Source organism: Nipponia nippon, unplaced genomic scaffold, assembly GCF_047370975.1.
Source record: "Nipponia nippon isolate SJK-2023a ecotype South Korea unplaced genomic scaffold, ASM4737097v1 scaffold_2, whole genome shotgun sequence".
In the NCBI taxonomy this organism is placed as follows: domain Eukaryota; kingdom Metazoa; phylum Chordata; class Aves; order Pelecaniformes; family Threskiornithidae; genus Nipponia; species Nipponia nippon.
This window is the reverse complement of record NW_028262336.1, coordinates 73,216,717-73,240,850: the sequence shown is the minus strand read 5'-3', so window position 1 is coordinate 73,240,850 and position 24,134 is coordinate 73,216,717. Positions and strand designations below refer to the sequence as shown.

Here is a 24,134-nt window from a genome sequence, read left to right as displayed (position 1 = left end):
CATAACCCTAACTGTGCCTCTGTTTTTTTCCCCTGTCTCTTGCTCCACCCCGTGCTAATTCCGCACATTCCACCCAGCCTTCCCCTCCAACCACTCCCTTCCTCTCTTTTTTTTTATTCTCGCCTTCTTAGTATCTTCCTTCACGCCATCGCCATCCACGCAGAGCAAAGGCAGCCTCCCACCCTGGGTTAGCTGTGCGGCCTCCCGCTTCCTTCTCAAAACAAAGCGAGAGCGCGGCAGAGCCCATCTGTTCCCTGAATCATCCCGGCTGTGACAGGCACTTTCCATCTGCCCCAGCTCGCGGCTGGACGGACTGCGGTTTGGAAGTTTAAAGTGCACCCATCTAAGCCAAACCTCGCTGAAAACACAGCCGGACTCTTGCTGTTGAATTCAGGCCATCAATCATCTTGGGCTGACGTGCGCTTTTATGTTCCAGTTTTTTTTCCTTTCCCGTTTTACAGCGTAATGTACTTACACAGCTCGAGTGTTGCATCCAATGCAGGTACTGAAGCCCCAAACTGGTGTTTTTCCTGGACGTCGTGTCTATCTTTTGACACAGGGACCTTCAGATGAAAACAGTTTACCTACAAGTAAGCAAAATTTCTGGGGTTTGTATGACATCGAAATGCAGCCTAGGATACAAAGGCTTCATTTTTGCCCCCAAATGTACGTGTTGCCAGCAAGGTCACTGACACTGAATTCAGCCTGCAAGCTGCTTCTCCTGTATATACAAACATAGCAGTTCTGACTCATATTGACCGGATAATATGTTCAAATCATTTGTTATTGAGACCCCAACCGTGGGGAAGTTGTGGAAGGACAAACCACACTGAAATCTGGAATCAAAGCCGCAGGAAAACGGCTGAAAATACTTTCTTCTCAATATACATTCACATATAAAATTAATCCACGGCAGTGTCCTGTCCAGTATTCGTGAATTAAACTGATATTTGTACTAATACTTTTTTGTCACCTGCGTAACATGACTTGTGTTGTAAATACATACTTACGAGTATATATACTCAGAGACCAAATATATACTTAAGGAACAAATGTTGCAGCAAATGCATGTCTTTTATGTACAAAGCAGCTTATTGACTTTGCTGGTTTATTTTTCCCCTACTTGAAAAGCTTGCTACCTTAGGTTACAGTAGGGACAAAACAATGAACTTGAGCTTTAATATGAGATGATTTAGTATTCCGTCATTGTTTCTTGACTTAAATGCCAAAAATGGCCTTAACGCAACCTTTAGTGCAACTGCCAGGTGAGTATATGAGCAGGTAAGACATTGCTGGACTCCAGCCGCCCGGCATGGCCGGTTGCCCAGGCCCCCATGGGCATCTGTGGCAAGAGCTCCAGCGTGTGTGCGTAATAATAGAAAAGATTAATGTTGCGGTTTTACACACTCCTTCAAATAAGGCCTTGCAGTTCCTCCTCTCCTGATGAATTCCCACTTGCTGTCTCATTTCCCCTGGGCACAGGTGCCTTGCTGGAGAGGAGCCACCAAGTTGCCCAAGAGCACGGAGGCACGGAGCTCAGGCTGGTCATACAGGCTGAAGGCAGCGCACAAAGATCCCCCGTGAAGCTTCAGCATCCCGGCATTTGGGGGTTTACTTCGAAAATTACGACGGCACAAAATGTCGGTGCTTGTTTCTCTGGTTTAACACACCCCAGTCAAGTCTGTCCTGGGAGCTCAGTGGAAAACCACCCTTGCTGTTATGCCAGCTGACTGGAAAACAGCGCCGTCCCGCCTCCTGGGTGAGGGGAGGAAAAGCCCAAAATGGCAGCTGGGTGCAGGTCCAGAACGTCATCGTCATGCCAGGGAAGATTTCTTTGCCGTGGGCGCCGATTTCTGCTGCAACCGGCCCCGTGAACACAGACTTTTGTAGTGCCCCCGACCCCAATTTATAAAGTACTCTAGGTATTTAAAAAAAAAATATTTAAGTATATTAAATTGCGTTCAGCAAGAAAAACAAGAAATACTTCCTATGTGCAGAGAAGGGAGCTAAAGGAACAGTAAGAATGCTGGCTTTTGCATTTAATTAGTTTTACATTTCAGTTTCAGACTAGACCTAATCCTCAGTTTTAGAAATCTCCCTAGCATAACGGTGCTTGTAGCAGCAAACAGAAAATGGCCCACGCGGGAAAAAGTATAGCGTAGGATCAAGAATAATTGTAATAAGCCATACTTTTTGTGTGTCTAATAGCTCTGCTGTATTTAAATGTGATTTATCGATACACTGATTTTTTTTACAATAGTTCCTCTTTCTGATAATGAAGACCAGTTTAGTTTTCTGATGGCAATTTAAAGGCCACAGGTGGGCAAAATTTTACACTTTCGTATAATGTAGATTTTTGGCACCTAACTTTGCCATTACTAACATTTTTAGAGGAAAAAAGAAACCCCGGGAATGCTTATTTCCTGGAGGCATACATACTTCTATTGCAAATATCATGCAAGTACATTTCTGGGGTGAACATCCTTCAACTTTTTGCAAGTTATTCTGAGGGATCGTTGTATTTCAATAAACTCATACAAACACAAACATCCTCTGGTATGGCTAATTAGAGTTAGGGGAAAAAAAGACGAGACTATTCCTTCATGCTCGAATTTAAATGAATCAAATACAAATAAGATAATGACATTTGGGGAGAAGAACTGCTTGAAGCTTTATCATTTATTTTATCTCTTAGCAGTGTTATGCTACAGGCCTGATGATAACATCATGATGTGGGTGGCCACGTATTCCTATTCCCTTAAACACATATTTGCCTCCGAGTGCAATTACAGGTGTTTAATAACCTTGCACTGTGTGGAGATACACAGATGGGACTACAATACGGATGTGAAGCAAGAGGAGGAGGCTATCTGAGAAATATGCATCGGTATCAGGGAGAAAAAAATCCTTTGAGTACCCCCTATAAATATCACCTACAATCTAATTTTCAGAATAGGCAATTTCAGCACAGCCATACCTGTGTGGCATAATGCAACTCCTTTTCTCCATCTTAAAGGCTTAAATTTTTTGCTATCGCTGATAGTTATCTCGGGTAATTTAGCATATACTCCAGATCACAGAGGTACTCTTTGACATAAATTCAGTCTGAAATAGATCGCTAGTGCTTGATCTCTAGTATGCATAAAAGAGTACAGATATGCAAGTATGTTGCATTATGCAATGCTATACATAATATTTTGCCCTCCTAATGGATTCCTTAATTGGGTCTTCTTAGCACTATGCTTAAATCTCATCATTTTATTGATGCTTACTGACGTTTCGCAATTTACCTTGTAGTAAATTAATGCCCTTCAGGTCAGCGATCTAAAATCCAGTGACAGCTGCTCGGCCAAGGGCAGCTGAACCAGTGTATTTTTAATTCTCACAAGAATGAGGTCTCACCTACGTCAAATGGAACACGAACATAGAACATTAACATAAAAACTGAGATCAAAATCAACAATTAAGAAACAGCAGAATCAATTTGCCTATCTTAAACTTGTTTTCCTAATATGTTCGCATTAGGATCTAGTTCCTGGTTATGCTACCATATGTTCTTGTTTTTCACAAGATCCCAACCTTCACTGAAATAAACAGCCTGGCTCCTGTGACACAGAATTTAAGGCCAACAGCTTTAAGGGAGTGTTTTACAAGTATTTAGAGACAAAGCTGCTGATCAAGTGCTTGATGCTGCCCCTGAACACAGAGATGCCAACATCTGGGTGCAGGCGGTGGCAGTGCTTAGGATCACGGTTGACTGTTAACAGGGAAGCGACGGTTAAGACTTTCAGTGCCAAACGTCAGTGTGTATGTTCGGTCCACAAAGATGCAACGCAAAGAAGAAAGCAAGGTTCCCTCCACAGGTCCAGGCAAGCACGTTTCTTCTTGTGCTTCCTCCATGCATCTCTGCAAGACGTACTGCACCGTTGCTCTCCTCTCACCCACGTTTGAGGGACATGGCAGGAATCCAGGTGGCAGATGCAGCACGTTTCTCGTGACTCGCTGGGACAAAACAGAGACTGTTGTTGGAAGGTGGTTAAAAGGGACCTACCTGGCCATGAAGTAGGCACGAAAAGGCTCTGGCTGGGGATGGAGGTGAGCAATGCAAAGAGGAGGAGCTTGTGGCTGCTGGTGGCCACCAGCTGCTGACTTGGCTCAGCCCCAGATGAGCCAGTCCCTTAAACACTCTCTACTCTGATTGCCTCCCATTCTGGGGTTCTAGCTGAAAAACATGATAGTGCTGTTCGAATGATGTTTGAGTTATTGAAGCAATAGTTACCCACATATTCGTATTACTAGACATTGGTATGGAGCTCAGGTTTAACATAGCGTTTCAAGTTTTGCAAAACATCTCATTGAAATGGCTAGAACCATAACAAATGGAAAACTTTTGAGCACTCTTTACATTTTTTATAATAGTGTGATGCAAAATAAATTTAAAAAACTGGATATAACCCAATACTCTTGCCATTTTTTCTACTAGATTGCCTTCCTTTGCACACTTCTTTAGAACTTACTTAAGAAACACCGAGAAGTTCCTCCTTTAGCTACTCCGTTGCTCCTCACATTAACTGTCAGCCTACCAGCTCTACATGGAAAGAACTAATCTAGAAAATGTTCTGTATCTTCTAGCTATAGTAAAAAAATAAAAATATGTGTAATAAAATGAACCCACTACAGTTTAACAGGACAGCAGGTCTGCTGCGGTACAAAGCTTTATTCACTTCTGAGGGAGTGAGAGAAATTCTCTAATTTTGGAAAGGAACAGGACAAATCAGTCTGATTTCAGCCCAGTGAATCTCTGCCTTCTGCCCTTCCTCCTGTTCCCATGCAAGCTGCTTCAGCAAGCTGCGCTGCCACAGAAGTCTCCTCTGTAGGATATGTACGGTGCACAGCCTTCTTCTTTACAGTCTACTGTAACTGAAGACAAGGCTTGGAAACAGAAGGAAAACATTACTGAAATCATTAAGTTTAACATGAACCTCTTTTCAGGTATCTACTAATATTTCAGGTAATTGCAATAACTGCAGGTACTACTATGAATGCCATGGAAAGCCCGGATGTCAGAGACATAGACCACCTGCCATTAACCTGCAGAATCGTTAGTCTGCACTGAGTTAAGACAGAAAATTCCTGAGCGAGGTGTTACATTTCCACCCTGTTTTACTCTGCTGCTGTCCTTCATTCTATATGGCAGGGGAGCATCTGACTGTTAGAGATTAATTAGTAATTAAGAGTTGGTTCAAAAACATCACAAGTTCAGAGAAGAAAGCAACCTAATCATGTTTGTTAGAAAATAGTTAGAAATACAAATTCCAGTCTCCTGGGATTTTCTTTCGAGCAGGAAATGTAAATAACTTTATTTTGAACACATCAAATTGACCCCACTAACTAGATGTAATAAACAAATGGAGATATTTAAGCTGACATTTGAGCAGTGTCAAAGCCTTCTAAGCTTGTTCTGAGTAGATTAGTAGATAAGTGCTAGCCTTCCTATTCTGGGATATGTTCCAAGGCAAGCATGAGGACTGATGATTTCATTTAACTCCAAAGTGGACAATGCTGTATATTTAAATAATGCAAATAATTTGTGTAATTCTTATGACAAGCTACCAGTTGACACTGATGGTGTTGGGAAAAAACACTCTCTGCTCGGCACTGTATCTGAGCGTAAAAACTACAGTTCCTCTACCGTTCAGTCAGTATGTGAAGCTGTAATTCTTAGCACGGGGTATGTAGCTTTCTCAAAAACACATAGTGGATCTCATCCGATCTAATCCCAGAAAAACTGACTTAATAAATCTTTTTTGAAACAAGGGATATCATTAGATGTTTCATAGACTCCGTAATATATTTGTAGACTTAAATAAGATAGTGGCAAATAAATTCAGAGCCAGCTCCCTGTATCCTGGCAGTATCGACAAATCTGCAAGTATTTTGCTATATAGTTGGGAGAAGCTTGCCAACTACTGCTACTCATTCAGTTTTGCTGTATCCGTCAGCGATAACAAGTCCACAGACCTGCTTTCAAAATAATTCTTAAATATTTGCCCAAATGCATCTTCATTCAGCAAAATACATGCATTAAGTCTCTAGTATGTTCGATGATTCTGACTTCAATCCAATTCCAGAGCTCAACATTGCAGAGAATAATCCCTCTAATATGATTACCTTGTAGGACATCAATCTAGGGAAATCTTCAAAACTGAGCTTATAAAAAAGAAGAACACTAATTCTTGGCTATCAGGACTGTAAACCTCTAAATTAATGATTGTTCTGTCACTCCATTCTGTGTGACTGTGAAAAGAAATAAAAGCAAGCTTTATCTTCAGCAGTAAAACAGCAATCCTAAGCCTATTACACAGGCAATGCTGGAAAAATGTTCAGGTTTTATCCTCACCTATATGAAAGCCAGACCCACAAAAAGGCTTAATTACTTTAAGTGGAGGTTAGTCAAAAAAGTCCAAAATGGCGATTAATTAATCCATGAGTACCTCATTAGATCCCTGAAGCTTCAGGAGGCACCCAAGCTTTTCCCAATGAGGTTTCACACTGGAACTATTACAAGCTTTGCAGGCTTTGCACTTCATTATTTACCTTCCCTTTCCTTAGAAATGAGGGTTGCCCGTGACTTATGCATGGTTATGCGCATTCAGCAGCATACTGGCAAGACAGAGTTTGCATATGTAACATACGGCAGGCAGAGCCATTTGCATTTGAAAGAAGGAAGGAGATTTCTGTAGCAAATCACTTCTTCCAGCTGTGCTTTAACAGCAAAAAGTAAGCCAGTTGTCTGTAGCCAAAGACACAACATGCACGGTGGGTTTCGTGCTGTGAATCCAATTTAGACTCTTTGCTGAGGAAAGAACCTCAGCCTGGGAGAGAGTCAGGATTTCCAATACACTCCCTCTTTGGTTCTTCCTTCTGGCTAGTTTAGACATACCTCCCATTCTTACCTGCCTGACTGCGGGCCCTGTACAGAGAAGACAAGTGAGCGACAGACATCTGAAATTAGTGCTGGGAGCTGGACATTTTACTATTACATACTGATATGCTGAACTTTGCTTAAGTCTTTGTGGACCCAAGCATAAGGTCTCTTTATGTCCCCTTGGCAACGTTAAGAGGTTTTGTTTACAAAGATTCAGGATCTTCACATTTACAAGTGCTATTTAATAGTTGCATTTGAATGTAATTATTAAAAGGCATTTGAATTTAAATATTAAAAGGCATTTTAGTTTTTTGTGGCATATAAAAAAATCTATGGAATATAACAAATCTATGACTTGCCTAAAAAGTTTTTACTATTGGTTGCCTGTTTAAAAATTATTACCTAGCTGACAAGTCACATTTTTCAGTTCCAGCGTGACATTTTTTCTCAGTCATGTACTGCGGCAAGCTAAATGTGACTTTGAGGGCCTTAGTGCTGTCACGTGAACAAACATACAGTGCACAAACCTCGTCCTGTTTCCTCCTGACATTCACATCTGCGATGCAGAGCAGGGCATTGTCACCTTTTAAATGCCTAGCATGATTTATTTCAGTAAACTCTGATTTCTAGATGGACTTGAAAATGTCATTGAAATTTGGTGCCGGAATAATTTCAGCCTTATTACACCACATCTGTATGAAACTGGGAATTTGGCTCACCTTATATTAGGTGTCTACCATGTTGGTAGAGAGCTAAGTGTCTAACGTACCATTACAGCTAGCGGCGATCAGCTCAATACAGTCGGTAGAGCGTAGGGAGCAATTAATTTCATCCTAAAGCAGACAGCTTCGTTTGATCATCTGAAAAGCTCCCCAGGCTCCACTGAGCGTATTGACTACATCTCCGTTAGCCGTAAGGAGAGCTTACCCTAAGCAGGCACTTACCCTGTGGACTCCCAAAGTCAGGGTCAGCCTCGGGTGTCAGAGTTTTCCACAGCGTGAGGAGTCAGGCTTCAGCTACAAATTTCAAATTTAAATCATCTTTATAAAGGCAGAAGTAATTATATATAATATACCTCGACTAAATTATGTTTTATCCCTCTCTAGCTACACCCGAGCTTTGAAGCGCCCTTCGTTGCGCCTCAGGGCCTGCCAGCGCCCTCTGACAGGACCGGCCACCGGGAGCGGCCCGCAGCCTTACCGCGGGTTAATTAAGGGAATGCATGCCGTCTATACGGTTCGTATAGGCTTCGCCCTGGGGTTAGCTGGTGGCGATCCCGCTCGCTGGCAGCGAGCCCGCCGGGCGAGCGGGGCGAGGGCGGGGGGAAGGGGGGGGGGGCGGCGGGACACGCGCCCGGGACCCGCCGCCCCGCTGTCCCGGCAGGGGGCGCCAGCCGCTCGGCTGACGGCGGCGTTTGGCCCATCGCGGCCGCCTTAGCCGCGCCGTCCCCGGGCCCGCCGCGGTACCTCAGGGTCTGCCCGGCCTCTGGGGGTTCCGCCAGCGGCGCCCGCCGCCTTTGGGCCGGGCCGGCGCCATGTTCACCAGCACCGGCTCCAACGGGCTCTGTGAGTACCGGAGGGCGGTGGCGGCGAGGGGCGTGTCGGCGTCTTCCCCTCCGCCGGGGGACGGGACGGGGTGGGGGGCGCAGCCGCGACCTCTGAGAGTGCCGCGGGGCGGGGGGGGGGGAGGCGGGTACCGGGCCGTTCCCGCCGCCCGGCCTGGGCGCGGCGCTGCCGCCTCCTCCCCCGGGGGAGCCGCCGGCCTCGCTCCCTCTTCCCCGCGGACGCAGCCCGGCCTCGGCTTGGCTCTTACACTCGGGCTTACGTGAGTGCGGGCGGTACCGGCGCGGGAGGAGCCGCGGCGCGGGTGGCGGCGGTGGTGCCGCCTTTCACGGGCTTTTCCGCCTGGTCCGGCCGGCGCCAGGGAGTTGTGGCAGGGCGGAGCGGGTCGCATTCCGGCACGGCCGTCCCGGGGCCGCCGCCGTGTGCGCGTCTGTCTCTAAATACATAGATGTATATCAGAGAAAAGAAAGAACTCCTTTTTTTTTTTTTTTAATGTGAAAAGAAGGTTATTGTTTAAACCACTTTATGGGTAAGACAGGTTTAAGGACAAACACGTTCCCAGCTCTGTTTAACTTTATTTTTACATACAGCATATGCCAATCATTTCATATCCCAGCGGTGCCTGAACAGGCTTGACAGGCATCGAGGGTCGCTTCTGAGCGTGTTTACGTGATGAAGAATCTGCTGCCTTCAGAAACGGCGACGAAGAGCTGAACTGGCTGCGCTGTGGACTTTGGCACTACCGTCCTCAGAGCAGGCTGGGACAAAGTCAAAACTTTGCTGACTAACGCGTGCTTCACATAAAATCCAAATCTGAGTGTGAAAGCACCCTCCGACTAGAGGGGAATAATTCTGGCGTTTAAGAAGGGGCGTTAGTTGTAGCTGTATTCTGTTTGAGGCATCCCCATGACAGAGGCAGTGTATTTGCAGATAGATCTGATAACACTGTACTTGATTTGCCGGTCCCAATTTTTTTTTTTTTTCCCCACAGTAATAGATACTGTAGAACAACAGCCTTCCAGTGGCATGTGTCTGTGTATAATTCTATGAGAAAGAAGGTGGGGTGAAAAGTATCCTTGTTTGGCTGAATAGGTGGAAAGTCACAGTCTGTATTTAAAAGTTTTTCCAAGATAGGTCCATCAGAAGGATGAGTGGAAAATTGTGGTCGTAAGAAACATATTTGTGCTAGGAGAAAAACCTAAAACAGGGTGCCATTCTGCAAAAGTAAATGTTTTACCTTTTTTTTTTATGTTTTTCTTCTGGAAAACGGATGTACACACTTACCAAACTCACCCATTGACCTAAAGTGTTTTTTCACAATAAGACTTGGCTGGTACAGGTGCACTGACAAACTCTAATAGAGGCACGGATTTAGGTGGCAGTGACATATGCTCACCTAGGGCACAACCACACAACTGGCAGTTTAAGATGTCTCTGTGCCCTCAGACTTCTGTTTCTGCCTTTGTAGCAGAAGTGTCTGCTGCAGTAGCAGCAGCTCTGTAGGATTCAGTCACTGATGTGCAGACTCTGTTGCTTTAGGCAGTTACTGAATCAGTGCCTGATGTTCTATCAGGGAAGCACACGTGTGCGTCCATGTTCTGTTCTGCCACCAGGTCTTGGGAGCAGTAACCTCTGGCAGAAGGCCAATGACAAACAATTGTTGGAGCACAGTTTGTGGATAAATGGACCTCTGTCAGAGACCCTAGATAAAATAAGCAGGCACCTTGTTCAATAGCAATAAGAATGATTGTGGCAGGTCGGACTGAAGGCTCCTGTAGTCTGGTGTGCCATCTCTGACGGACTTTTTAACATCTATAACATTTGGTTAAAGCCATATCACAATACCATTTGGTAAAACTTAGTACTACTAAGCTCTTTTTAGCCATGTGTATCTTAGGTCATTTTAAAAAGTGACCCAGTTGTTGATTGTATTTCTAGTAGATTAAGGGCTTTAGCATCTTCAGACATAGATGCGGTGGTAAAAATGTCAGAGATTCTTTTTTGTATTTTATTTTTGTATTTTTGTATTCTTTTTGCCTTGTTTTCACCATTGCCTTGTTTTTGCTCCTTTCTGCAGAGTTCCCCTCTTTAGCAATGGGAAAACAAAACAAACAACAAATGACCCCAGAGCTCTCCTACATTTTGGTAATGTGATTATCGCTGGGCTTCTTATGCAAAGTGTTGTAGCAAGGGTGCCAGAGACACCCTTGCGTCTGGTTTTCTGGAAGCAAGTCTGAGTTTGGCCTTCTCACCTTTTTAAAAGCTTCTTTTTGATTTTCAGCTTCTTATCAGAACCCAAATAATCATGTAACTGATTTGAAGTATTTTGGTTCTTGTAAATCCTTCTAGTTAGTTAATCCTTGAACTTGCATTTAATACTTTTCTGAAGGAGTTGGGAGGGTAACCAGTGGCTCGTAGTGGCAGCAGTTGCAGCTGGTTATAAACTTTTTGCTCCATCTGGTAATACTAATCTAATGAAGGCTGATAGAATCTTGGACGAGGATATTATTGTCCACATTCTTTGAATTCTTTGTTTATTATTTCTTCTGCTAATTTTAGAATAAACTAAGATAAATAACAGCGGACTATATTATGTAATTCCAGCAGATAGTGGAAACAATATAAATTTAATAGTCTATGTTGTCATTGGAGGTCTAAATGGGAGAAATAACTCAAGAATCCTTATGCTTTATTTGTTGCAGTACATAGGTCAAATTCATAATCAATGTCCTATAAGCCTATCTCCTTTTGACTGGTACTCCGTTAATCCCTTTTCCCCTTCTTGCTTCCTGTTTTCTCAGTGTTTCTAGGCTGCCTCTCTCATCTCTTCAAGTTTTCATGAAAACAAAACTCTTCTTTTAAACTGTAGGGAGACTGACATGATTAGGGTATTTTAAAGTTGCTTGCTAAATATGAGTTTTTAAACTGGTCTTCGACCCTCATCATGTAGAATAATTTAATTAGAATATTAAGTTTTGGGCGTTTGTCATCATATGTTATTCCTCTTGCTGTAAAAATCCATGGAACTTCGATTGACCCTATAGTCAATTCTGTCTTTTATGTCCCAGACATGGTAACTGTGTGTGCTTAAGAGAAGATAGCTTCTGATTCAAATAAAAAGCCTTGTTAAAATTAAGTTATTGTTTAATATTACAAACATTTAATATGACAAAATGTGGCAGAAGAGATGACTGAACTTTGGTAGACTGATGCCACTTAACAGTATACTAACGTACCGTTTCTACGAAATGTGCGAGGAAGACACTGTAGCTTCCTTTTAGCACAATTTATTTATAACATTTATTTGGGAAAATCTTTGGCTGCATGCATGAAGAAAATCCTGAGTGCTAGTGAGTAAATGAAAAACTTGAGTATTTTGATTTCATCAGCAAAAGGAGTTCAGCTATGTATCTGTTTGTGCAGATTACTGAGTAGCTGCATTTCCATAGTTCTAGACCAAGAATACTGTCGGGTTTGTTTAATCTGAATGCATTTTGGTTTTGTATTATGAGGTGGCCCTAACATACTACCACTGACTTAACAGAGTAAGTTTAGCTCAGCTAAGCTTTTCTGAAGTCCATTTATATACAGTAGCTGTCCTGATTGTTATTGTTCTTCATGCAGGGCAAGGTGGTTGTTGCGTTATTTACAGTCAGTTGATAAAATGGTCCTAAAAAACATCATCTAGATCTGGCCATAGATGGAGCCTTCGGCTCTTTTTGTTACATGGATCTTTGCTTGGTTGATGGCCAAATTTTATTTCTGCTAATATTCCACTACTATGCTGAACAAACAATATTTTTCAAAGTTACTAGGAAGTACAGACTATTTTTGTATTACTTGCCTCGAGCTAACTTTATGGATCATCTCTGTGCTATGGGTGCCAGCGGATGCTACACTATGATACGTGGCTATGCAGAAAAGTTCAAGTTCTGACTCCATAGTTCAGTGACATGAACGATATTATCTTCATCCAAGGGATATTCAAAACTTGTAAGTTCTTTACCAGAGATTCAGCTTCAGGTATTCCTCATAAGTTTGACCACCTCTATTGAAGTTAGACTTTCTGATAAATTGTGCTTGACTAGCTGGGCCTGTTTAGTGAAGTCCTTGACCTTGTCCACGTGCCTTTAAAGGTGATGTCTCATGACTTTGAACACCGCAGTTGAGTTCTTACATAAAGCGTTTCTCTAGTATTGCGTATCCTAGTTTAAGAGGTTCCTGGTATAAATATTCCCTCCCACTTCTCCCGTACAATGCTCTTTAAAATCACATGCATAGGCAGAGAGGTTCTTGAAAAGTGACGTTAGAAGAGGCAGATCCATAAAAGCAAACCCCTCCAACAAACAGGCGGTCCAACGCCAGGTGCGTGTGAGCCAGTTCAGACAAGTAGGTCCTTTGCTAGCAGTGATATGCTGAATTCCTAACAGGCAGTATCAGGTGTAGCAGATGATGACTGTGTTGCGAGCTGATAACGCACCTAATCAGTGGATGACACACACAATTTTGGATGAGGAGATGTAAAAATAAACATACCTGGTACAGGTTACAAGTATGAGATACGGAAGTCAGGAAACAAGGAAGAACACTATTTAAAAAGACAAAGACAGTTTGCCCTTGTTAAGGGAAACTGTTTCTGTTATCTGGAATATTGGAGGAGCCGATATGCCCTGGGGAAAAGAAAGCCAATTACTCTGGATAGTAGGAAGCACAGCATGGGTGTACTCAAATGAGGTAGCAAAATGCTAACCCGGTTGAGTTGACTTGTAAAACAACGCTGTGGTGTGCTCAGGAAGCACGCTGCACCACCTGGCTTTCAGGAGGGGCTTGAGAGGTGTGCTGTGGTGCCAGACCCAGATGGGTTTCTTGTGTTGCAGTCTGCCAGCAGGTCCAGTCCCATGAAGAACGCTGCTGAAACACTTCAGTGGCTCTGCAAAGGCTAGCATGAGTGCATGAAGACTGACACTGGGCTGACTGATTTACTGTAGTACTGCTTAGCTGTATTTGCTGCTTGTTCTCCAACATGCTGCGTCCTAGGAGCAAAGTATGATACGCAGAAGGCTTTCCATTATAAGACGCCAAGGCCTTTCCAACAACTTAAACCTGTAAGACCAACACCAGACTTTTCTGCAGACATTGTAATATCCCCTCCCAATGTTCTTCATGTGATGTGCCATACTGCACGTGATTATAGTAGGAAAACCTATTAGAGCTAGTCTTTATTAAGGTGAAATCTGAGTCCATATTTTAAAGCTTATCCACTTGCTACATCTGGAAAATATTTGACTACTTTGCTTACTACACACAAGCTACTTCATGTAGTTTTAGGGAGCAGAGTCCTTTGAACCTAGGTGCAAGCATTTCCGCTAATGCAACTTACGCTTTTGCCTCTCTGTGAACCTTGTAGTGCAGTCCTAGCAATTTGTTAAAAATCCCCAAGGCGAGAAGGGAACGCTGTGCTCCTCTGCTTGCATAACCTGCAAGACTGAACTGTGTTGTGCGTGGGCATCAGGAAAATAATAAAGGTATGTAAGCTGATGCTTTGTGGTACGACTGAAGGACAAATGAAGTATGTATTGGATATGTGAGACTTCTGTGCATAACAGTATTATGCAGTACAGTACTATATGGGAAAGCAAATCAGCTTGTACATCAGCATGCCACAGTGCAGCCTGATTCAAAATAATAGCTTGAGTCCTGGGAGCAGCATAGCCACATCAGTTCAGTTAGTCACACACTGAACACCACAAAAATGTGGCTATTCTGCTGCTGCAGAGCTAGCTCATTTCAAGCTAGAATGGGGATTTCCACGTGGTGTTGTGGTGTAGCCATACCTGATATTTTTGAGAGCGTATACTAACAGTAGCATGGTAGTATGCTCTGTGGTTGGGAGGAAGAAGAGGCTGCTCAACAAGGTGAGCGTTTTTGGTAACTTCAACCTCTTTCGTTTTCTATTTCTTTTCAAATGTTCCTTTTAGAAACAAAGGTTTTTGTTGGTTTTTTTTTTCCCTTTTTGTAGCTCCTCACTTTGTTATAGTTTGTGACCTAGGCTAAAACCAGCAGTTTTCTAAACCATAAATGTATAGGTAACTGGTTTGATTACAGTCTTACCAGTACCTTTTAAAAATAGATTTTAAAATATGATCACAGTCGGTTTCTTTATTGACTTTCTCAGTATATATACTAATGTTATTCACCTCTCACCTTCTGCATTAAGTTTATAAGCATTTGGTGAAAAACTGTTCCTGCAGGGATGCTCGTTACTGTGTTCACTTGCAGGCATCACAATGATTAACCACCAGAGTACGCTGTGAAGTGGCAGTCTGAATACAGAATCCCCTTCCTGTGTCTGTGCTCTGTGCCTAGACCAGGGGCAAGAGCTGCTTTCCTGACCCAGAATGCCTTATTCAGTCATGTAGTATTTTCAGGCAGTAGTAACTTCACTGCTTTTGAAGGGTCCTCTGGTATTGCATGTTTGTTTGTTTGGTTTTTTTCAAAGGATGAAATATTAGAAAAATACTTACACCGGATTTAACCAACTCTAAAAAAATCATCATGTGGTTAAATTCCATTCTACCAGTCAGCACACAGTGTCCTGGTGTCTTCCAGATTCCTCCAGCAGTATTACCTGTGTCCGTATCTCTTGTCATCCTCCCTCCGTGGCATGCTCTCATGTGTTCTTGGCTGCTGTTCAGGACTCAGTGCGTGGTTATAATGAAGACAAGCTTTTACTCCTCGGATCTAGTAAGATTGTTCCAGTCTCCCAAAAGCGCGTGTTCGTGTCTAGGAAGCACTTAAAAATTACTTTTCAGATCTGAATATCTGACAGTGGGTTTCATCAGCCATTACAATAAAGGATAAGCAAGGTTTCCAAGCATTCAGGAGGAGGTGTTGATGCTGCTGTTTGATGTGTAGCAAACTTGCATCTGAAGGGAAAACAGTAGGCAAGAGTCCTTGAAAACTCTGACCGTTTTGAAACGTCACTGTAGGCTGGTGAACCTGCTGCAGGTTCTTGGACAGATCTTGGAATACAACAGATAAGTACCTGCATGATGGCTTAATGCAGGAAAAACAACCACCCAAAATACAGGTTCCATCAGTGTATTTGGGAGGTACTGTGCATTCAGATGTGCATCACTTAGGTTTAAAAGACTCACAGATCTTGTGTATTAGCATTAAAAAATGGTTCGTGCCATTATAGTAGCTCCCAGCAGTTAACTGGCTGTATGGAAGTGGCGTGTCTGCCTCATAGCAGCTGGGTTTGGGAAGTTTGCAGATGATAGTGGAAAAAAAAGCTGTTACGCAGCATGTTTTGTCTGCAGCTGTGGTGTAAGCTCAGTAGGGATCCCCACAAAAACTGTCCCGAGCTAATTTGAGCTTCTGCAGCCGCTGCTCATCAGCTGGCATTGAGAATGAGGTACTCTCCCAAGTCAACACTTGAGTCTCGGGCCCAGAATAGCGGTCCAGGGGGTGAAGTTGTTCCCCGTAAAGCCCTTCTGAAACAGTAGCTTGGTCTGGCTGCCCGTTTTGACATGCTCATCTGCTATCCCCCTTCACCTGCGAGTGGTGAACAGGCAGGGAACAGGAAATCGTTTGAAAAACTGTAGCTGTTGCTGCTACCACAACTTTTGTATTCTTCTTATTAATGGTGGCTTCTGAAGCTGCAACTACCTGAGCAGTTGTGCCATAAACCTCCTCCTCTGTTTGTGACAGACGGACACATTATTCCTTAACTCTGTGTACTTTGAAATTGGTACTGGCAGCCAGAAAAGTAGTAGCTTGTGGAAGAAGAGGATTTGTGGGCTTTGTAATGAGTGCAGGGGTAGAATGTGGAGACTTAGAGGTGGTTCTCATTCACGTCGCATTTTAGGATCAGCTTCACGTTGCGCAGCAGTAGCACAAAGGTTGGGACGCTTGCCTGTGAGATTATGAGGGCAGTTTTGGGGAGAACTTCTCCATCACACCAGGGGGAAGTAAACATCTGTAGTGAAAGCTAGTTCTTTGCTCTTCATCATAGCATGGGCATGTTCTGCTGGTTATTAAAAATTTCTCTGTTCACTTAGATGGAAGCTCAGTATGTGTGTTGCAGCACAAATGCTATTACTGCCTGTTGGTTGGAAGAATTGCCACTTAAGGAGTACTTTGGGGCTGGAAATGTATTCCAAGGTCTTTGGAGATAGTATTTGATGTATTTTAACTCTTCAGGGTCAAAATGAGAGTTTATCCTTTCATTCTACTTTCTTTATGTGGTATAGAGGCACTGTGTTTTTTTCCTTGTGCACGTTTGCATTGGTGCTGCCAGTAGACACTGGTACCCTGGTAGGTTGGAGTACATGTTTCCATCCTGCACGCGGTTGCAAATCCATCGGACTAGAATTTTGCTTTCTAAATTTTACCTTTACCTTCTAAGTAAGGAATTTGACTTGGATGTCAGAATGCCCAGCTGTGCAGTATCTGGGATTGTTAGTCATTTTTGGTCTTACTGGTTGAGATGTTCCACAGCAGTGAGAGGGTTGCTCCTTCACTGGTGACCTCACAGCAGTCCTTGATAAGGGTCTATATGCTGTTGAGGGGTAAAGCAAACTTCTCCATTGTACAGTGAAACACTTGGAAAAAAACATTTCAGGAGGTGCGTTGTTTATCTGGAAGAGTTTATCTTTCTTAATTTTACTGGACAAGAATAAGCTTGTCAACCATGATGACATTTTGAGAAGCTTGAGAGTAGAAGTTTCCGTTACTCATGTGATGTTCCCTGTGGGTGACTGTCACATTAATGGGTTAGTTACTTCTGTGGTTTTTCGCTTGGTGACATGCTTAAAAATAAGTACTTGTCCTCTATAACAAGGTTTAAAGTGTCTAAGGTGAAAGCTAAAAGGAGGCTTATAATAAAAATGTGTGTTCACACTTTTGGAGAAAACAGGAGAAGTTCTGTTGGTTGGTTATTTTTGAATGCATTCAAAGTAGGAATGAACTTGATAGGATAAAGTATTTCAGGTGTGTATTACCTGTAATGTAAAAATTATCTAATGATATTAAAATTACAGTAAAATCTAAATATAAATATTAAACCTATATAGAAATATATAGTCACGGTGGGAAATCTAGTGATTTGCGTGTCACGTTTTCTGTGGTAATGTGATCTTTATGTGAAAAGTATTACAGGATTAATGACTTCTTGTAAAAATTTATTTAAACTCATGAAATAACATAAATGTAGTTGATAGTAAAATAACAAGTCTTATCAGACTTTGGTTCAGAAATGTCTGCTGTTGTGACTACTACTGTTATTAGGATTTAGGCTGTACTTTCAAATATCTGTTGTATCCTGGTTGTAAAACTGACCTTTTCACATTAAGAAATGTTAATTTAACAAGTTAAGTTAACTAAGGGAGCATTGCCTGAGGTTTCAAGTGAATATGTGTGTGCATAGTATACACAGTAACTTTCAGGCAGCTCCAGCTTCTTCTTTCCCTCAGCGTTCTACAGTACTCTGATGGCTTCAAACTTTTTTGAAGTGTCCAACTAAATCAGAGGAATGAATAATTTTTAAAATGGATGTCTAAAGACTATAGACCTTATTTTTGGAGAGAAAAAAAAGTCCAAAGAAAGATATTAAATTGAAAGGTGGATAGTTTTCTTGCAGTAAAAAAAATTCAACCAGGCCTTCTGCCCTCCTGATGTATCTCACACAATCTAATCATAAAAGAAGAGCTTATGGTTAGCAGAGTAACGTCAACCTGTGTCAATCCAAGTCACTGCCTAATTTCTATAAAAGGATAGTTCTTCAAGACGTTAATTGCTTAAGTGGAGTAAGGCAGGTGAGTCTGTAAATAATGAACTCAAAGGTATGATTATGGACTGGAAGAAGAGTTTTAAGCACAAGTTTATGTTACGATACCCATAGGAAGAGATGTTTTCTTTACATAGTGAACATCAGAAGACTGCAGACTTCAAGGTGGTATGAGCTGAGGACAGCTAACAGTGCCCATCAAAGTTGTTCTTGATGTCCTCAATTAGTAGTTGGATGAGGATCATGCTTAAATTATATAGTAAGAACCGTATTTTCAATGGCAGTGGGATTGTGCCATGATTAAAATCTTGGCTTTGGTGCCTATTACCATCTTCCTTCTCTAGCAGTCCACTCTTCTAGTGTGCAGCAGATGTTGACAGAATCATTCATGGTAGTCAGTTTATCTGGATATGTACTAAATGTTTCCTGTATTACACTTTTTTAATGCAGTTTTGTTCTTCCTGTGCTCCTGCTCTTTACTTCCCATTAGTAATTTTAAGGTAGTCTTATTGCTCCTTTTGTAACCTAAGAAGAATGACAACAGAGCTGCGGATTTCATAATACTCTGCAAAAAAGCAGTTGTCTGAAAATCAGTAGATTCCGTGCTATAACTGGGATGTTTGGAAAGGGAGTAAATATGATCAAAGTTGCATGTGTGAAAAGGGGAAAAGTCATAGAAGAAATAATGTTTCAGAGTTTCTGTATTGGCGTGAATTGTTGGGTAAGAGTTTGTGTTTTGTTGCATCAACCACACTAACGGCTTAGGATGAATTGCTGGGTATACTCCTGGTGGATGTTCCACTTGACGCTTTTTAGTAAATGTGTATTGCAGATGTTCTCTGCTTGCTTGCTTCTGAGCGTCCTTTCTGAAAGTCATGCTACTAGGGGGAAAGAAGTTCTGATTTCACAAAAGTCCTGATTTTATTAATTTCTTTATTAATAATTGTAATGACTGAATGGAAGGAGGATGAATATAATGTAAATTAGATACGTTTCCTTGAATGGTGGATCCAAGTGCGGTGAAGAGAAAGTCAGTTTATTCTTGACACTTATTCAGGTGGTTCCTGCTTCATAGCCTCTAGAATAAAAACTAATTTTAATCTCTAATGCAAAGGAAACAAAGGTATTTGTTTTGACTAGACTTGCATGTCTATTTTGCTGACAAAAAAAAGTGAATGTTTTATTTCCTGAAACATGATTGAGCCTTAAGAGGGCTGCACAGGAGGGTATGACCTCCATAGGTGCAGAGTGCTTTGGTTTAGTTATAGCCAAAGAAATAATTTCATGAGAGAATGTTGAAAACAAAATGTCTGATTAATATTTAACTGTCTTTAATATCTCCAAAGACTTCCTTTGGTTGGTGTGTTTTTCCTATGTATTTGCAAGTTGTTGAGAACTCGGGAAGTTGTTGAGATAAAAAGTCAAGGTGGTGCCACTGGTCTTATGTTTTCCAGTCACTTGTTTAAATATGTCACTTTTTAAATGTGAGAGATTTTTCTCTAAAATGGCTTTTTGTTTATTTGTTTTTTGTCTTTAAGATAAAGCACCTTTGTCGAAGAGTCTGTTATTAGTCCCAAGTGCCATCTCAATTCTGTTGACTCTGCTCTTCCAACATTATCAGAAGTTCTTCGCATATAACCTACAAGCTATAAAAGAGGATTTTCAGGTAAGAGTCAGTTCATTTTGTGTGGAAAGAGAGTGCAAACTGTGCTCTTCTGTGCGATTTTTCCCAGTCTGTTTCTCCTCTGATTCTTTCCCTTTGTTCACTGTTGTAGACCAGCTTGTTCTTACCTTTTTTTATGTCACCCCAGTAGCCCACTTTTTGGTAAAAGTGAGAAAAACTGATCTGAAAGTATCAACGCAGCTTTTCACTTCTTTTTTTTTCTGGGAAATGATTGGGTTTGTATCATTTTTCCTTCTAGCCAGTGGCATTTGGCAGCTTGCTGTGAATGAAGTGTGATTTAACCCACATAATAATATAAGTATTTTGATATGAATGTCAATATCTTATTGTGCTTAGTTTTTGAGGCTGAAGAGGGCTATTGTGATCAGCTACTCTGATTATATATAAATTATTTTAACAACGGAGGCCATAACTTTCACTCTAACTTCTGCTGTAGTTAGTTGTGGGAAACGAAAATTTACCTGTTGAATAGAACTGCGGCTTCTAATTTGAAGATTCCAAGTGATGGGGGAGTTTGTCATGCTCCTCAGTAATCTGCTAAATTGGTTAATTATCTTGCTAGATATTTGTTGCTTATTCCCAGTTCAAAGTAAGACACTTTACCCTTTAGGTATTGCATCTTGTAAGGTTTTGTTCTCAGCTTAATTAAGAATCCTGTAGTATCAGTTGTAACTGTCGAAAGAATGCACTTAGAAGTGATTAACAAGTTTTGTGGGGATTTGGTTTTTTTCATTTTTGGAAATGGCAAACTACTGCTCTAACAGAGAAGGGTCAGCAAATACCTCTGTAATTATCTTACCTCACATTTTTTACAGTTAGATCAAAAAAAGGTATGTAGTCAACTTAATGTCTTTGAGGATGCCAACTGTAGCCTATAAACTTTAAAAAATGATTAGACCTAGCTAGTGGTACTCTGTGCTGTTGAACTCTGTGATCTTTCTTGTCAAGAACAAGAGCTTTATTGTAATGACGTAGATTACAATTCTGCAAGAGCATTGCTCATATTTTCCAAGTGTCTTGCTAATGCTGTGCAGCAAAAATAAATAAATTAATGTCTGCCTTTTAAAAATGTTATGACCAAGTGTTTGGGGAGGGGGAGGAGAAAGTCTGAGAAACTATTCAAGTTTTAAATGGAAATTTTGTGGGTTTGGGGTTTGTTTGCTTATTTGTTTGGCTTGCAGTTTGTCTTTAGAAGAGTCCTCTCTTTCCATGTGTTTGATCTGCTGAAAAACAGTAGTAGCTGTGTTTTATTCAAAGATACTATCTGTACTGTGTCTTAAGCATAAACATTTGCAAGTGTCTGTAGAAGCTATGATACTTTTATTGTGGTGCTTTGGGGAATTTGTGGGTTTGGGGTTTTTTTCTTTCCTGAAATCATTGTTTCATTTATTGTCATAGCTTTTGGAGTAAGCTATATACTGTATAATTGTGTAGCTCTGAGATCAGGGAGAGCAGATCGTTTAACTCCTGTCTGATGCTAATATTCAGATGAGAACACTTAAAAGAAAATTTGTTGAGAATAAATTCATCCGGGGGCATGGGTTTAATGGCACAGGGTTTTTCCAGGGGCTGAACAGACATTTTTGATATTGGATATTAGCACTTGTTAAAGTTGGTAGAGAGTGTAGGAAATAAAATGTGCAGTTGCAAAAGAGTGCTTTTGATTTGGAAGGCAAAATATGTACTGTCCAAAACTAAAAGATCTTTGTCTTCATAAAGGGGACCCTCAAGAGCAGTGAAGAAACTGTGTGTAAAATTAAGATCTTGATTACATTAGACCTATGTATTTTTTAGGCTGGCTAAAGTCAAGTGCAATTAGACTTAGAAGACTTCCCTAGTCTATGCGAGGGCTGTTCAGTTAATGTGTATCATGAAATGTTCAGCTGCAAGGTCACAGCCCTGCCAGTTTGGACTTCAGGAGGGGTGGTACTCAAGCCACTGGCTAGGTTTTAACATCGGGCATGTTGACATGGGACAACCAGAACGGTGAGGTCCCGCTTCTTTCTTCTTGTTCAGTCCTTTGGTGTCCCGGGGAAATTAGAGGCAGAAGCATCTGTTGAGGCCTAAAGACCTTGAGAAACATAAGACTCAGGTAGTGTGTTGGCACTTGGACTTCCATGGAAGGGAGAATGCCTAGCAGGCTGTGGCTTAGGAAGGGGAGCTGGGAGAGCCAAAGCTGAGCTGGAAACAAGGGAGCGAGGGAGGTGAAGGGCAGCAAGGAAGGTTTCTGTAAGTACATCTGCAGCAAAAGAAAGGCTTAAGGAGAGTGTGGGCCCAGTCCTCATTGTGGCAGGGGACCTAGGTGACAAGGGGTATGCAAAAGGCTGAGGTATTCAGGCAGATATATTTATTGGTTTGTACTAGCATATTTTGCTTTCAGGCCTCCAAGGTCCCCAAGCCTCCTCGCAGACTCTGTGAGAGTGAAACAGTATCCATCGTTGAGAAAAATAGAGTTAGGGATCACTTAACCCAACTATACACACACAAGTTAGTGGGACTAGACAGATTGCCTCTGAGGGTGGCAGAGGAGCTGGAAATGTAATTGTGAGTCCCTTCTCTAGCGTATCTGAAAGGTTGGCAATTGGCGGAGGTATGCGATGACTGGAGAAAGGCAAACACCATTTTCATCTTTGGGAAGCGCAGGAAGGAGGATCCAGGTAACATCAGGCCACTCAGCCTTACCTTGGTCCCTAGGAAGGTCATGGAGCAAATCTTTTTAGAAGCCATTTCTCAACATATGCAGGAGACAAAGGTGACTGGGAGCAGCCAACTGAGGTGAAGTGGACAGATCCTGTTGGTCATAATTGGTTGCACAGCTGGTGTTGGCAACAGGGTTTTGTGCCCATGGGACCTTCTGTGAGGATTGAGGACTACTTGGAAGAGATGGGATCCACCTGACCAAGTGGGACAAAAGCGTTTTTGCTAACAGGCAGGCCAGCCTGGTGAGGAGAACTTTAAGACAGGAACAACACAGGAGGGAGATGACAACCCACAGTCAAGTGAGAAGGCAGTGGACTGGGTTAGCCAGCAAAGGGTACAGGGTGATGTGAACAGAAGGGATCTTGTAATCAACAAAACAGGACTGAAAAGGACCTACTTCAAGTGTATGCAGATAAATAAGGAAGTGCCTATGGGACGGCGTTATGTGGAACACTCCCATACGTTTTCTGGGAAATCAGCATGACTGGGTGCCTCTCTGAAGTCTCTGTATGCTAGTGCATGCTACATAGGGAACAAATAAGAGGAATTAAAGGTCATATGCCATTACGGGGCTACGATCTCACTGGGGTCACGGAGATGTGGTGGGTTAGTTCATGTGATAGGAGTGCTGGAACAGGCACATACAAGCCCTTTAGGAAGGACAGGCAAGGAGGGAAATTGCTCTTTATGTAAAAGAGCAGCAGGACTGCATAGAGCTTTTTCCTGGGACATGAGAAAGTTGAGAGTTTATAGGTCAGGATTAGAGAGCAGACCAGCACAGCCAACTTTGGTGGTGGTGGTGTTTGCTACCAGCTGCCTGATCATGAAGAAGTAGATGAGGCCTTCTTCAGACACTTGGAAGAAGCCTCATGATTTCAGGCCCTGGCCCTCATAGAGGCCTTTAACCGTCCTGATATGTGCTGGGAAGGCAACACAGCAGGGCACAAGCAGTCCAGGAGGTTTCTGGAGTGCATTGATAGCAACTCCTAAGACATGATCGAGGAGCTGATGAGGGGAGCTGTGTCTGGACCTCATACTTAGAAACAAGGAAGAAGAACTGGTTGGGCGTGTGAAGATAGGGGCAGCCTTGGTTGCAGTGAGATGGGGAAGTACAGGGTCCTGAGAGAGGGGGACAAGGCAAATTGCAGGATTGCGACCCTGGACTTCAGGAGAGCAGACTGGCTCATCCAGTGTGCAGGAAGTCAAGCAAAGGTGTCAGGAGGCCTGCATGGATGAACAAGGACCTCCTGACTAAACCCAAACATAAAAATGAAGCACACAAGAGGTGGAAGCAAATCAGGTGACCTGGGAAGTCATGAATACGAAGACACTGTCTGAGCATGCAGGGATGGATTAGGAAAGCCAAAGCCCACGTGGAGTTGGCTCTGATGAAGGACATGAAAGGCAACAAGAAGGGCTTCTACAGGAATATCAGCAAAGGGAAGACTAAGGAAAATGTGGGCCTGCTGC

General features: G+C 42.4%; 1 protein-coding gene and 1 long non-coding RNA gene across 2 annotated transcripts in view; one reads left to right on the top strand and one right to left on the bottom strand.

The window, feature by feature from the left end:
- Positions 1–1,427: 1,427 nt before the first annotated feature.
- On the bottom strand, positions 1,428–8,533 carry LOC148055841 (uncharacterized). The gene is made up of 3 exons (XR_015704850.1): positions 8,395–8,533; positions 7,873–7,944; positions 1,428–4,002 (listed from the first exon to the last, which is right to left on the bottom strand). It is a non-coding gene; the product is annotated as an uncharacterized LOC148055841 (long non-coding RNA).
- UBAC2 (UBA domain containing 2) overlaps positions 8,336–24,134 on the top strand; it is a 102,646-nt gene continuing 86,847 nt past the window's right edge. Inside the window, exons 1-2 of the mRNA XM_087758167.1 lie at positions 8,336–8,493; positions 19,819–19,946. Of these exons, the coding sequence (XP_087614293.1) occupies positions 8,463–8,493; positions 19,819–19,946 (159 nt within the window). The 5' untranslated portion in view covers positions 8,336–8,462. The remainder of the gene's footprint in view (positions 8,494–19,818; positions 19,947–24,134) is intronic.